Source organism: Xyrauchen texanus, chromosome 24 (assembly GCF_025860055.1).
Source record: "Xyrauchen texanus isolate HMW12.3.18 chromosome 24, RBS_HiC_50CHRs, whole genome shotgun sequence".
NCBI classification, from domain to species: Eukaryota; Metazoa; Chordata; class Actinopteri; order Cypriniformes; family Catostomidae; genus Xyrauchen; species Xyrauchen texanus.
Window position 1 is genome coordinate 8,347,695 of NC_068299.1, and position 16,531 is coordinate 8,364,225.

Sequence of the window (16,531 nt, forward strand, 5' to 3'; positions counted from 1 at the left end):
AATGCTAATTATAGGAATAGTTCACCCTAAAATTTTAATTCTCTCATCATTTACTCACCATTATGCCATCCCAGATGTGTATGACTTTCTTTCGTATTCTGAATTCAAATGAAGATTTTTAGAAGAATTTCTCAGCACATTTGGTCCATGCATTGCAAGTGAATGGGTGCCAAAATTTTGAAGCTCCAAAAACCACATAAATCCACATCAAATTAATCCATACGACTCCAGTGATAGGTGTGGGTGGGAAACTGATCACTTTTACATTCATCTTATTGTGTTTTTGATGATTGATATTATTCATGCACATCGCCCCCTATTGGGCATGGAGAAGAATTTCAAGTAAATTTCTTAAATATTGATCTGTTTCTCACCCACATCTACCATATCACTTATGAAAATATGAATGAAAAGACTGGAGTCATATGGATTACTTTTATGATGCCATGAGGGTGAGTACATGATGAGAGAATTTTCATTTTAGGATGAACTATTCCTTTAAGTAAAGATAAAATTAATCCATACACCTACAGTGGTTATATCCATGTCTTCAGAAGTGATTTGATAGGTGTGAGTGAGAAACAGATCAATATTTAATTCCTAAATCTCTTCTTTCAATTTTACATTCTTCTTTATATTTGGCAATTCACATTCTTTGTGCATATCTCCATCCACAGGGCGCAGGGAGGAAAAATTATAGTATAAAAGGACTTAAATATTGATCTGTTTCTCACCTACACCAATCATTTTGCTTAAGCAGACATGGACTTAACCACTAGAGTCATATGGATTGCTTTCATGCTGCCTTTATATCTTTTGTGGAGCTTCAAAATTATGGCCATCATCATTCTTCTAAAAATCTTCCTTTGTATTCAGTAGAAGAAAGTAATCTGGGACGGCATGTGGGTGAGTAAATTATGAGATAAATGTATTTTGGGGTGAACTTTTGGCAATAATGTCGTCACTCTCACGTACTACAGCCATATCTATAAAACTAAATAAAGCCACAATTCTTGGCCTGCGTAATATAGTACGCAACATGGTTTTCATCAGTTAAAGAAATCCATGTGTTTCTGTAAACAAATTTGAATCATAAATAATGTGGACAATTGTGTTGCTTTACTTCCAAAATGAAAATGTTTTACCGTGAGTAGAGAATGAATCTCGATGCATGTGATGTTAAAAAGCATCAATGATTTTCTTCTCTTTGGTTTATCTTCATGCTAAATGTACTGTACATGCAGATTGGTTTTCAGCAGAGATGTGCACAACATTTATGTAAATTAGTTATCATCAGTTATGACAACTTAAGAAACACTATAAAACATTCACTCATAATTAGTTTCCTTGCTTTTTGCACTCACTTGATATCCCTCCTAAAACTGCTCTAAAATTGGACCACAAGCAACCAATATTATTTTCAGTTCATTGTAATTGACCCAACCATAAACAAGACAAAGGTGCATTATATTGTGGTTTTAGAGGAGTGTTATGGCCGCTGTCCCTCATAATTAAAATTATTTATGAAACCACTAATTTTAAGGTGAAGTGTGATATTTATGTGACACAAGGGCACTAACAAATGATTGCTTTCAAACAGGTTTCCCCAAACACTCCCTTCGTCTTCCATTGGACTCAAACAGATAGCCTCACCCCAAATTCACACCATTGGTTGAGCCAAAGTAACTTGGTCAGGATGCTCAAACAAACAGAGTAATCTTTTAATAGTGCAACTGCAACATAGCCACCAACATAGCCACAGTGTTTACACTTTTTGTGGAAATCAACCCACAAATGGCTTATTAATAGTTGTCTTTTCATATTAAGCTGGGTTAGAAAAAACATTAAATACTTCAGCTTTTAACATAATAGAAATACAAACACAGAGATTACATTTTGATGTGCTCCTTGTTTTCTGTCTTTTTTATTACCTGTTTGATGGATACACATTACACTCTGTGCATCAAAACTGTATTATATGTATATTTTACCTCTTTTAAATGCTAATCAAGTGGAGATATGATGATGAAAACATGATGCTACAAAGTTGCAAGGTATAAAATACAAAAAATAAAACTTTACATTGATTAAAATTATATAAAAACCTGAAAGCACAAAAAACATCCAAAAAGTGTCAAATACACTTCTATGCATGACTTCAGAAGGTATAAAGCTCTTTAAATTATTTAAAAATGTATAAAAAGCAACAAACAACCCTGAAAGCCTGAGATAAGGGATCAAACCCTCTGCTTCAAGAGAAAAAACTTACAAAAAATTATCAATTAGTGTTTTTGTCTTGCTTTCCATTAAACATATCTAAACATCCTTAAAACAAGAGAAATGTCCTTGAGAAACTAAATTGTTTAAGATTTTAAGAGATCTTCAATTAAGTACATTTTCTTACCCCATTGGCAAATAGTTGTATTCTTTTTTTAAGCATAAATCTAAAGAAATTACAGTATGTGAGGTGTTTATTCAAGATTGAAGATCATTTGAGATACCTTATTTGAAAACAAGTCTTTGTTTATTTGACTAAATTCTTATTTCTCAAGTGAATTGATCTTGTTTTAAGGATGTGTAGATATCTTTACTGGAAAATAAGATAGCTGTTAAGATGTTATGTTCTTGCTTTGAAGAAATTGTTTTCTAATCTCCAAACAATTGCCGAATTCAACCAGAACAAAAGACCCCTCCATCTCTCCGTGACAAGGTTTCATGTGAGGAATGCTGCTGTCTCTAACTGTCTGCTGCCTGGGATTTTCACACGACAGCCTGTTCACCTCGACATTTCCTGCAGCAGCCGTAGATAGCCGAGGGCAGATAGACGCTAGCAGTGAGGCAGGCGAAGACCAAGGCGGTGAGGTAGACCTTGTACAAGCAGTGATGTTTGTAGATGTCTAGGTTACAGTAGGAGTTCTTGTCGGTTTTGTAGATCATGATTCCAATCGCAGACAGATACAGCAGAAAAGCGGCAACATCATGAATCACATTGCTTAACAACCAGCGTTCTCCTCCTACGATGGGAACAAGGTCTTGTTTGTCCAGTAGAGTAATGAGAAAAATGGCTAACGTCAGGAGCCAGAAGAAAACAGCCACGAAGAGTACAAAGTGAATGGAGCCCTCATACTTGTTGGCTGCGATGGTCACCCAAAGCCCAGCTCCAAGCAGGATCTGGAGGACCCGTACAATCCCGACAAAGCTCTTGAGGAATTCCAGGAAACTTCTCTTCACCTGTGGCTGTGGGGGCATCTCCTCTTTGTTGAAGAGATCTTCTCCTGGTGGTTAGGGTGGTAACAAAGGGAGAAAGGAGAAGAAAGAGCAAACAGGAGGGAAATAAGCAGCTGACGGGGGTTTTAAAGAAAGATAGCGTGGCTGAAAACACACAGGGAGTGGAGCTTCGGCACGGCCCCGGAGTTTTGAAATGACTTTAGTCTGTTTCGTCTATTCCGTTTCCTCTATGGTAGCTGTAACATTGTGTCTCCCTCCCCCTCTTTTGCAGCAGAGACCAGGAGGAGGGACTGGACAGGGGGCTGGACTGAAACCCTAACCCTTTCCTTCTTCTCCTCCAGTCAGTTAGTGAAAGAATTCCTATGTGTACATATAACATTCTCTCCACACAGTTCAGATGGTTTAGCACAGTGGTTCTCAGCTGGTTTTGCTTTAAGACACACCAAAATTGTATAGCGTACAAAAGTAAATGAAAATAGCATCTCCTTTTCTGTTTCAAGAAAGTAAGATACAAAGGTTAGGAACAAAATTAGGGAAAGTAAATGTAATTTTTTGGGGTTACTATCCATATAATATTATCATGTGCACAGGCCCAGCAATATGCAAAATCATTAACATGACTTGCTGAATTAGAGAAATTACTTTGTAGTTTACATTGTGTTTGATTTCTAAATGTCTTACATTACATTCTAAATGTCTTACATTACATTTCTAAAAATCTTACATTTTGATGGTTTTATGCTCTCATTCCTATTTATTTGGTTAGCCTACCTACAGTATGCACATGTACAGTATATGGTTGGTTGCATGCAATATTTGTATTTAACCTGATCAGAACAGACCTGCGACCCATTTTTGGGTCGTTACCCATCGGTTGAGAACCACTGACCACATGCAACGATAACTTTTAGACTTTCAAAAGTAAAACAAGCTTAAAAATCTATAATTTCCCTTAGTAGCCAAAAAAATTATTTATATTGTCAATCTCATGTTTTAATGATTTCAAATTGTGGCTAACAGTGTTAGGGTATTTTTAGGTTCAAAGGTGCATTCATACATTTTTCCCCATTAAAAATATTTATTCATAAAGAAATTAATTGTAATTTTGAAACATATGTATAAAATCATGTTCACTCACATGAGATGAGGACTCTAGTCATATCAGTAACCTTATAAAAGCTATTTATTCTGCATGGGGCAGAGGTGCCCTCATGGGGGCTGCCATTTTAGAATCACATAACCAGCTGAATACAACTCAATAAATCTCAGTAACCATCTTATTATTGGACACTTTCACTCTTGGATTGAATTAATCATGGCAGATTGTGAATGGTGAATTTCTACAATGGTATCTGTAACCACTAGGTGTCACTGTAAATCCAAGATGACATGAGAAAAGGTTTACTGAGTGTACCTTTAAAAAAAGTCTCTCAATTTTTGCCTATGTTTCCTATACTCTCTCATCGAAAAATACAATTTTATTCCATCTTTCACAGTAAGGGAATACATGCAGCATTAACGTTCTCCACATTTGGGCTATAAATGTGACAAGCACAGCATTACATTTGACTTGTGTACTCCATGAGCAGAGGCAAGAATGTGGAAAATTGTAGTATTTTCTAAACTAAAGAGCTTCATCACTGCTGGTATGTGCTTCTGTCTATGAAACCAATGTATTTTTGCTTGTTTGTTTGTTTGTTTGCTTGTTTTTGGCAGGGAGTATATGACCAAAGTCTGACAGCTGAGATCAGATGCTGGATGTCGTGCATGAAAACAGATATGGCCTCGAACTACATGCAGAGCTACTTTAAAGATTCTGGCCACACAGGAAACTAGTGGGTGGGGTTATTTATATATAAAGCAATATCACACAGGCAGGAGTGCGATATGGCACTACATCAGCACTGCTGTGATTCGACCGCAGGTAATTACAGCAGTGCTGATGTAGGGCCATTTTGCACGATTGCAAGTGTGATATTACTTATATACAACAGTTCAATGAACAAGAACATTAGGAACGCTAAAACGTAAAAACGCATTTGTGAATGGAACTACTTTCTTATGTGACAAATCAGAATCTGCCATTGCTGGTTCAAAACAAATAATGTGTCCAAGCCTCAGTTAGTAATTAAAAATGTCACTTCAGAAATAGTATCATGGATTATGCTGTTTCTAAGTTATTGGATAAACAAGGATAGACGGCTGGATGTGTGTGTGTGAGAGAGAGAGAGAGAGAGAGAGAGAGAGAGAGAGAGAGAGAGAGAGAGAGAGTGTGTGTGTGTGTGTGCAATCACCTGTTGCCACACCCAATCAGAGATGCGGTCAGTTTCTCAGTGGAAAATAGACGTCCAAGCAGGGTAATTCCTCTCTATTTCGCGGTAGCAGGTGTGTGAGAGTCATTCACTATAGAAACAGGGACGTCCTCCGCCATTTAAAACAGTATGTAGGCTATCCAATGTGGAAACTCCGATAAAAGGTAAGCACTTGAATTCTGTAATAAATCAGTCTGTTGTGTCTCTCAGCATGAGCCATAATCCTGAAGTTGTCCGTTTAAATCCGTTTAAAGCTATTTCCTAGTTTTGGTAATGTATATATAATACGAGCGATCACGGAGCGCAGTCTATGTAAACAATGACTAACGGATTCACTTTATGTTACCAATTGGCTCACATTACACACAAAAATGATCTTTTGCCACCACCTGCTGGCTAACATATGTATTTTCAAAAATAAAAGCAGTATTGCCCTATGTTCCAATAGGTTGCCGCCAAGTCGCGTCAAAGCTCATTACCATAATGTTGGCTGCACTTGAACTTTCCTCTGACACCCACACCGAATTATATATATATATATATATATATATATATATATATATATATATATATATATATATAAAATTATTATTTTTTTTTTTTCTCATTGGGTGATTTATGTATGGGCAAAATACACCATACAGCAGGGTTGCATCAACTTGTGTGATTTACAGAGACCAGACAGCTGCATAGTAGAGTAATTGTGGAAGTATGGTGTGAAGCTGCGCTGGTTCTGTATTTTGAGAGGTTAGTTGAGTTGTAAACCACTGTACAGTGTCTTTTGTAGGCCTACATCTGTATTGTCATTTTTGTTTTTTCAAAGGTTAGATGAAACCTTTTTTTTTTTACTTGATAAAAAATTGTTGATTTGAAAACTGTTATTCATATTCATGTCATATAAAGGTCATTGTCAGTGTTGTATAAATATTCATTTGTCATACTTGAGTTAAATTACAGAACAGTTAATTAAACCCATGGCAACCCATTTGCTCAACCTCAGTCATGCCATCCCAGATGTATATGGCTTTCTTTCATCTGTTGAACACAAACACAATTTTTTAGAAGAGCATTAAGCTCTATAGGTCAATTCAATGCAAGTGAATGGTGGCCAGACATTTCAAGCTACAAAAAGCACATTAAGGGAGAATAAAGTTATCTATACTACTACAGTGGTTAAATCCATGTCTTCTGATGTGATTCAGTTGGTTTTGTGTGAGAACAAACCAAATTGTAACTCATTTTCACCATATATCTTGCCATTGCAATCTCTAGGCACGATCATGATTTGAAGCTCGATTTCACTTTCTAGTGCGTGACGCATGCGCAGAGCCCTAGATGGCACTATAGGAAGTGTAATCGAGCTTCAAATCATGATCACCAAGAAGACTGCTGATATCAAGCTTTATAGTCGAAACAAAGAGTTATATTTTGGTCTATTGTCCACCAAAACCAATTGGATCCATTCAGAAGATATTGATGAATCCACTTGGAAATGTGAATGTGATTGACTTTTATATGAAAAGGTCTCCTGGAAAGGCATGAGACTGATCGCACTTAACTTATTTCATAGCCTTCATAAAGTTTAAGCCTAAATTTATCAAATGAATTAGTCAAAAAAAACAAATGTAAACTTACATGAGCAGTTTCTTGTCTTCCCCAGTTGAGGGAACACATAATCAAATTTAAAAGATTCGACTCAAATTATTCTTTCAACGAATCACGCATCACTATTGTTGATCGCATTTTTGCACGTACAGCTGTACGAAAAGTAACGAAAGGGTCTGGAGAAATGTATCAGAGTAAAAGAAAAATTTTCTCTTCAAAATGTAGGCTAGTGAAGTAAAAGTAAAAGTCCAAAGAAATATTTATACTCAATAAACCACTTGCATAATGTATTTGTACTTTGTTACTATAAACCTCTGGTCATTGGTAAAAAAAAAAAAAAAAAGCTTTCCTGAAGGTCCAGGAAGATAGCTGAATCAGTTCATTTAACAGTCACAAAAGACAGGCCACCACATGCTTGGATGTGCTGCAAGAAAAAGACCAAAAATAAATAAATAAAACATAATTCAAGATTGAGGAGTGTTACATTTCCCCCATATTTCTGTGACAAGGTTTGTGTTTTTATCATGGCTCTTGCCACTAGATGGCATTCCAAGCAAATGTAAACTATACATTTACAACCCTTACAATTTCTGCAGGAATATTCTACAGTAACAGTCAGCATGCATGGAATACCTGTGATGATCTACTAAATTTGTCTCAAATTTACCCCTCTGCTGTCAGTGTAAATGTTTCAACACAATAAACTGATGCAAATCCAGGTAGGCTATACTCAACTTCAGATTAACCTACCACCAACTGTCACGTAAAACCCAAATGTAAATTTGGATTTCGGTCAGACAGTCTCCTCCTCTCTAAGTGGGCGGTTCGTGGCCTGAATAAATTGCAAAGTCAATCAGACTTTAGGCCAAAAGTCAAAAATCTGCCTAAGCGAGACTGTGGGGGAGTTATCAACGCTGATAATGATTACCTTCAAAATGATTTAATGGGGAGATATGGACTTCTGGTGGGGAACTTGGGAAGTTGCTAGTGTAAATGTAACCGACTAGAGCCCTGGGCTTTTTGGTGGCTCCAAGCACCTACTTTCACTGACTTCTTGATCAGCCCCTGAGCTTTAGAATCGGGCAGTCTGAATGAGTCATTTTTTTATATGGGTTGAACCTGAAGGTCTAATATATCTTCAGGTTCAACCCATGGCTGCACTTCTGGTCTGTAGCGTTTCTAGTCCACCAATTAGACTGATAGATGCTTTAGCGGTGCTTTGAGGGAAATTTAAGATATGCTGTACTGATTACCACATTTCAACACAAATAATGTATTGTATAGATTTTATTGGTGTGTAATAAATGTATGTTAATCAGGTCAATGAACAAGCACTTCTAAAAATAAAATTTGCATCCAAGAAATGTTCTCTTTCGGGTTGAAATCAGAATGCATAATTCTCTTTGTTATATTTGTAGAAGTTGAGTAGCCCAATTAATTTGTACATTCATGTAAAAAACGCACACCACACCACACCACCCCAGGATAGGAAATATAATTAAACAGATGGAGAGAAACGGTACATATTGAGTAACAATGAAAGATATCTAACTTTTAAGATACCCAACTTGTCCCTTCTTTTCATAAAAAAAAAAATAAAAAATTTACAGTGAGGCGCTTACAATAGAAGTGAATTGGTAGAAGCTTATCTTTTTATTAAAGCACTTACATCAGTTTTTAAATCTAAAAAGTTATTTGGATATAACCAAATTCTTTCTAGCAAGACAGTCCACTGTTGGCCATCTTTGGAATGCTCTCGGTAGGGTATTTCCAGTCATGATAGTGCAGCTCCTATCTACTTGAATGGAGAAAGACCAAAGTCTCAAATACGGTTTGTCAAGATTATGATCGAAGAACATATTTCAAATCAGCAATAAAATTTGATACCAGTACTGGTATCATAAATTGTTATCATTTTCCTTATATTACACACAAAAAAGCAATTTTCCAAGTTTGTTCTACACTATAAATCCCAACTCGCTCACTCTACTTAAATTTTTTGTGGAAACGGCTTGCACATAAAACCTTTAGTTTAGTCCAGCACAGTAACATGAACGTTTTGAGTACACTTGACACAAATTTAGGTGTTGTTTCTACTCTAAGATGTTAAATAGTAAATGGTCTGCACTTATATAGCGCTTTTTTAACCTTTGCGGTATTCAAAACACTTTACATTGCATCTTATTCACCCATTCAAACACACATTCACACACCAATGACAGCAGAGTTGCCATGCAAGGCACTAGCCTGCCATTGGGAGCAACTTTGGGTTCAGTGTCTTGGGTTCAATGTCACTTCCATTGTAAGTGCCTCACTGTAACTGTGATTTTTGCTTTTTTGAAAGAAAGGCAGGGAAAAGTCGAAATACATTTGTGTGGTAATCAGCATTGGGCTATGCCACAAATGCTGTTGATTGAACTTGCAAGTATTTAATCCGGACTAAAGCAAATTTATTATTTTAAGTTTCCGTGCCAGTAAACAGTATGTGTGAAAGGAATATACAGTGAATAAGATGAGAACCTACACTTCAAAGACATCATCTAGAAAGCCCATTAAACATTCACTCCCTAATGGTCGACTGATCTCTGATCGACCAGAGGCTGGTATAGACCCCATGAGGTGCTTTCCCTCTCTCGCTCACTCTCTCTCTTTTTTTTCCCTCTGTTGGTGGTAGAGGAGGTCTGTATTTAGTCTGTCCTAATAGAAAAAGAGAACGAGAGCGAGGGGGGGTTCACTGCAGGAGGCCAGCAGTGCTAAATACATCCCTCCAGTTACTTTATACCAATGTTCTGATTTCCTAACAGGAACAGTGAAGGGCAGAATGATGAAGAATAATTAATATTTTCATGTCACACGATTTAAATGTCCAAGCAAGAGCCCTGTGTGTAATATCTCTTACCGACTTTTCCAAATATGTCATATAATACAGTATGTGCATTGCGCAAAGAATAAAGCATTTGTAAAAACGGAGAAAAATAAATATAAGTCAAAATAAGGCTTTGCGGTTGTACAGAGGTTCTGTGCTGGCAGGGTAAAAGATTAATTTACACATGTGTACATACATACTGTATTTCCACCACATAGCCACGCACACACACACATGCGCGCACACACACACACACATTCTTGTGCCTCCAGTATCTCGGAGAGGAGATGAGACAGATGAAGACATCCTGAGCTGAGTGCCATTTGGTACCATAATGTACTATGAGCCTTTCAGTGAGACAAACACTAAATCTCTGGTTCCCCATCTGTCGCTCACTTCGACATTGTGTTGAGTGAAGAGTCACTAGGGGACTTATTTGAAGGCCTCGGTTACCTCTGAACTTGAGAAAAGGCCAATGAGAAATTGGCAGACAAAAGTTGCATGTCCCTTCCCCGGACATATGGGTATAAAAGGAGGGAATCATGTGTCTGTCCATTCAGATTTTTCTTCTGAGTTGTGCGATCAGCGAGCTGAGATCACTTACTGTTCCACTCACCTCTGCAGAGCTTACGCTGTTGGATCCTACGGCACATATCAGCGGTTTTCTCCTTCTCTGCATGGAAGTGCAGCTTTGCCCCTGCTTTATGTCCTTTTGACATCGCTGCTAAAAGAGAATATTTAAAAGTGTTTATTTTCTCTTAAAGAGAAAATACACGGCTGGCGTTGAACGTCATTTTCAGGACGCATCTGTATAAAGATGCCCTTCCACCCCTGTGTAGTTCCTGGATGCGGTCGATTTCTCTTCGCTCCGTAAGGTCAAAGGCGCTGCCTCGTGTGTCTGGGCAGCGATCACACTGAGGCATCGTTTGTGGATGGTTGTGTTCTCACTCCGAGAACCTCACCATGAAAACGTTGCAGTCGCGGCTTTCCTTCTTAAGGAAGCCTTCGGGTCGGCATGCCAAGCCTGAGGCTGATGCCCAGATGTCCGACATGCGACAGGGATTACCCGGTGCTCCCCTGTAGGATGACGTCGTCACTGACTGCCAAAGCCTACAGCACCACTGGACAGGCCGCCTCCGCCATGCATGCCATGGCCCTGCAACATGTTCACCAGGCCAAGGAACTCAAAGATCTGCTTTGGGTAGTCCTAACACCGACGTGTTGCAGGAACTGCGCTCTAGACCATCATCGCCCTCAGGGCCATGAAGGTCACAGCGCAGACACTCGGGCAGGCGATGGCCACCCTCGTGGTACAGGAGCGTCATCTATGGCTGAACCTGGTCAAGATGCGGGATGTAAACAAAGCATGCTTCCTCAACGTCCCCGTCTCCCAATTTGATCTATTCGGCGACACCATTGATAACTTCGCCCAGCAGTTCTCAGCTGTGAAGATACAGACGGAGGCCATTTCCCACATCATGCCTCGCTGCCGCACCAGCACGGGCCGTGCTTTGTCTGCTCGCCGAGGGCGTCCTCCTGCGGCTTCCAAATGTCAGGCAACTCCGCCTCAACCTGGGCCCAGCTCTCAGCCCCAGCGTCGAGCACCCTGCAGGAAGCACAGGCCCCCCGTCTCCCAAACATCCTCAAAGAACCGGAAGGCTCCCATGCGTTCCTGAGACGGACAACCCAGGGAACGAGACGTGTGCTCCGGAGCTGGTAAGCAGATAACTTAGTCCCCTGTTGGAGGGCCAGGAGGCGAATCTCAATTTAAAGGTATTTTTTGGCCAAATTCTCAATAATAGAGCAATTTCCTCTTTCCCTGGGTCACCTGGCCCGCAAATGCCATTCTCACAGCAACCCAGTGCCACACTCCAGCAGTCCCGGCACCCCGGACGCGGAGCTCTCGCTTCCGGACCAACGCTGGTGCCCCCCGGCCGGCCGGTTCTGGCGAGTCCAGAGGACGCCTACACTGGACCTCCTCCTCATTCACTAACCTACCCCCTGCCAGGCATGCTGAGCAAGGTAAGTGCTACGAGTCTTCTCTCAGCACCAAAGCTTCAGGACGCAATTTTGCCTCCCGATGCCACACTACCTGCTCCGCCCTCTGCAAAGCCTCGCCAGGTACGTCAAAAACAATTGTCCCATTAGTGCCCCTCAAACGGAGCTTGGACACGTGGCTCTCACTTCCCAACCCGTCGCGCTGGTTGGCCAGGACCATCCGACTCATCTATGCTATTCACTACACCAGCTCCCCTCCCGCTTTGGGTGGCATCTGCTATACCTCGGTGCACGGCGAAGATGCCAACACCCTGAGTGCAGAGATCGCAACCCTTTTACTCAAAGACACGATAGAGCCTATCCCTCCAGCTGAGATTAAGAAGGGTTTCTACAGCCCTTACTTCATCGTACCCAAGAAAGGTGGCGGCTTACGTCCAATCTTGGACTTGTGAGTTTTCAACCGGTTCTTATACAAACTCCCGTTCAAAATGCTCACGCAAAGACACATTGTAACTTGCGTCCGGCATCAAGATTGGTTTGCAGCGGTAGACCTGAAGGACATGTATTTCCACGTCTCTATCTTACCTCGACATGACCCTTCCTACGGTTCGTGTTCGTCAGCCAGGCGTTTCAGTACAAAGTCCTCCCCTTCGGCATGTCTCTGTCCCCTCGCGTCTTCACGAAGGTCGCAGAGGCAGCCCTTGCCCCGCTAAGGGAAGTGGGCATTCGCATATTCAATTACCTCGATGACTGGCTCATCTTAGCCCACTTTTGAGTCACTATGTGCCCACAGGGACCAAATGCTCAGGCACCTCAGCCGTCTAGGGCTTCAGGTCAACTGGGAAAAGAGCAAGCTCACCCCATTTCAGAGCATCTCTTTTCTCTAAATGGAGTTAGACTCAGTTTCAATGACAGCGTGCCTCACCAATGAGCGTCCTCAGTCGGTGCTGAAATGTCTGTGAAACTCCACACCTCAAAGGTAATTTTCTCTTCTGAGTTGCAACTCCCACCTCTCACACAATTATGCCCAAACAACCAAATACATACTCATTTTCTTTTCGCACACACACAGACACACATAAACACACACACACTGTCAAATGTGTGCACATAATTCACCAAAATGTGCTGTCTGTGAAATTGGACGATGTCAGCACAGGGAGAGCATTTGGACACACAGAGCTCAAGGCTCGGAGCAGGCAGTCCAATTATCCCGCAGCCATCCCTGACATATCGGTGTAAGACTATGCAAAACAGAGCTTTGTGACATTTTTTCTAAATCCCACTGCTGAGAGCACCATGTTACCTCACGTCTGTCAAATCTTGTACTCAGATAGAGTTCTGAATATACATTTTCCTATAACTAATGTCATATTTAAATGATGTTCAATTGACATATCTACAGTAAGTACTGTATATGTATATCACTTGTTAATTTCCATGCATATATGCATTTTACTTAAATTAAAGTAGTGTGAGTGATCACTTTCGAAAAGACATTTAATCCTCTAGCATCAAAATGTTATCAAGAAGGACATAACTGAGAGGTCTCCGAAACTTCCTGTCAAATAGAGAACAAGTAGGACTTGAGAAACACTTGAAAAAAGGTGCTGTAAGCTTTTTTTTTTATATACTACACATAAAATCATCATCATCCATCCATCCATCTAGAATATAGTGCACAATAAGAGCAGGAACATGCGTTAAGAATGTAAATCAGGTCCATTTTGATTTTATGTTGACTTTATGACCCTTGGTTTTCATTTTTAAACTTCACAACATACTGAGTGTTTAAAGGATTCCTTGAAACTTTAAACATCCAAGGCATTGTTTATACCCAATGATATGTGTATGAAATATGGGAATGATTTTTATTTTATTTTAAGCAATGGAGAATGTATATTCTATAATTATTTACATTATTAAAAGAAAATATGTATATGTGCATAGATCTTAAAGTTCAGAGCTTTACTTGTCAGTGTTCAGCAGTGTGAAAGTCTCACTGTGGTTGTTCTCAGTGATTGCCACATGCATTAGAGTTGAACTTGAATTTTTGTCAGTCGGAGTAATTGTGCAGTTGTATATATGATGCATGTGTACATTGCCTCAAAGCTGAACATGGTCCTAGACTCAAGGGCTAACTGAAATTCCACCAGCAGACAGTGTCTTTGGTTACATGGCAACAGGGAAGCTGCTGACCTAAATACAAGACAGACCAGCCACATCAAGAAATGTAGGACGAAAACACTTTTCTATCTTTAAACATGATTATGTTTTTCACGATTTTTTCACATTTTAGAATAATAGTAAAGTCATCAAAACTATAGAATAACATAAATGGAACTATGGGAATTATGTTGTGACTAAAAAATATCCAAAATAAATCAGAACTGTTTTATATTTTAGCTTCTTCAATGTAGTCACCCTTTGCCTAGAATTTGCAGACATGTACTCTTGACATTGTCTCAAACAACTTTTTGAAGTATCATCCTAGGTTGCTTTTTAAACAGTATTGAAGGAGTTCCCATCTATGTTGGGCGCTTATTGGCTACTTTCTTTAATATTTGTTCCAAAGTATATATACTGTATATAAACATAATGTAAAAAACAAATTTACAGATGCAATTAAAGTTCTAATCTTGAGATTATATATGTATATGTATATATATATATATATATATATATATATATATATATATATATATATATATATATATATATATATATATATACTGTCAGCCAAAAGTTTGGAATAATGTACAGATATTGTTGTTTTGGAAGGAAATTGGTACTTTAATTCTCCAAAGTGCCATTCAACTGATCACAAAGTATAGTAAGGACATATATGATGTAAAAAACATAAGAGGAGACAGATGATCAAATTTATTTTCAAATCTAGACAGGCCCCATTTACAGCAGCCATAACTTCAACACCTTACCCTTGAGTAATCATGCTAAATTGCTAATTTGTTACTAGAAAATCACTTGCCATTATATCAAACACAGCTGAAGGCTATTTGGTTTGTTTAAATGAACCTTAACATTGTCTTTGTGTTTGTTTTTGAGTTGCCACAGTATGCAATAGACTGGCATGTCTTAATGTCAATCTTAGGTAAAAAAAAACAACAAAAAAGAAACAGCTTTCTCTAGAAACTCATGAGTCAATCATTGCTTTTAGGAATGAAGGCTATACAATGTTTGAATTGCCAAAAAACTGAAGATTTCTTTCAAAGGTGTACATTACAGTCTTCAAAGACAAAGGACAACTGGCTCTAACAAGAACAGAAAGAGATGTTGAAGACCAGATGTACAACTAAACAAGACGAGTCTATAGTTCCTCATTGGTATCATTGATACCCGCTCAACACTAGTTTCATGTACAACAGTTAAGAGAAGTGGTACAGGTTTTATGGGAAGAATTGCAAAGAAAAAGTGACTTTTGAAACAGAAAATCTAAAAGAAAATGTTAGAGTGGACAATGAAACAGACATTGGACAACAGATAATTGGAAAAGAGTGTTATGGATCTTAACCCCATTGAGCTTTTGTGGGATCAGCAATTGCTACAGGAAGTGTGGGGTGAAATCTCACCTGAGTATCTGGACAAACTGACAGCTAGAATGCCAAGGATCTGCAGAGCTGTCATTGCTTTTACCGGGCGATGGACGCCCGTTGCTGAATCAGCCCAATCATCCTGTAGAAGGCTAAAGAGGAGCCGGGGATGCCAGTTTGAGAAAGAGTGAGAGAGATGTATGTGGAGTTGTGTGTGTGTGTCTGTGTGGGCATGTTTATGTGGTTTACGAGGACAATTTTTTAGGTTACAAACTGGTAATTACAAGGCTATTATGCAATAAATGTGGTTTATGAGGACATTTATAGTGTCCCCATAATTTAAATAGCTTAAAAAACATATTAAACAATTTTTTATTGAAAATTACAAAATGCAGAAAGTTTTTTGTGAGGTTTAGGGGTTGTGTTAGGCTTAGGGGATAGAATCTATAGTTTGTACAGTATAAATATCATTATGTCTAAGGAAAGTCCTCATAATGATAGGTAGACCAACACCTGTGTGTGTGTGTGTGTGTGTGTGTGTGTGTGTGTGTGTGTGCGTGCGTCTCAGTCTCCGTGTTAGTGTCAGTGTTGTGTTGAAATTCCAATTAAAGTCTTTTTGGTTGATAACCCGGTTCCTGCTTCCTCCTTTCCCGATGAACAAGAGGCTTGTCTTCCACAACCACATATGCATGCACGGCTAATCCAGACACTAATTTCTCAGTTGTTTCTTCACTGAATTATTGTTAGATATGATGCATTAATATGTTCAATTCTATGCTAATCACACAGGAAAAAAATGTATTGCATATTTTTGTGAGGTAAGCGGCTTATTTTGGGTTTGTTTATTGCAGACCTGGAAGCACTGCAATTGGTATTTTTTTATTTTGTTTTTCATTTGGCAGACGCTTTTATCCAAAGCGACTTACAGTGCAATTATTACAGGGACCATCCCCCCAGAACAACCGGGAGTT

The 16,531-nt window shown here is 39.1% G+C and overlaps 1 protein-coding gene across 1 annotated transcript; it reads right to left on the reverse strand.

The window, feature by feature from the left end:
- Positions 1-1,735: 1,735 nt before the first annotated feature.
- marveld1 (MARVEL domain containing 1) lies at positions 1,736-3,555 on the reverse strand. Its single transcript, XM_052090275.1, has one exon. The coding sequence runs from the start codon at positions 3,247-3,249 to the stop codon at positions 2,761-2,763; it is 489 nt and encodes a 162-aa protein (XP_051946235.1). The 5' UTR covers positions 3,250-3,555; the 3' UTR covers positions 1,736-2,760.
- Positions 3,556-16,531: the final 12,976 nt, after the last annotated feature.

Bases quoted from the DNA above. Each gene is read 5' to 3' on its own strand.
- marveld1 (XM_052090275.1), bottom strand. From the start codon at position 3,249: ATGCCCCCACAGCCACAGGTGAAGAGAAGTTTCCTGGAATTCCTCAAG.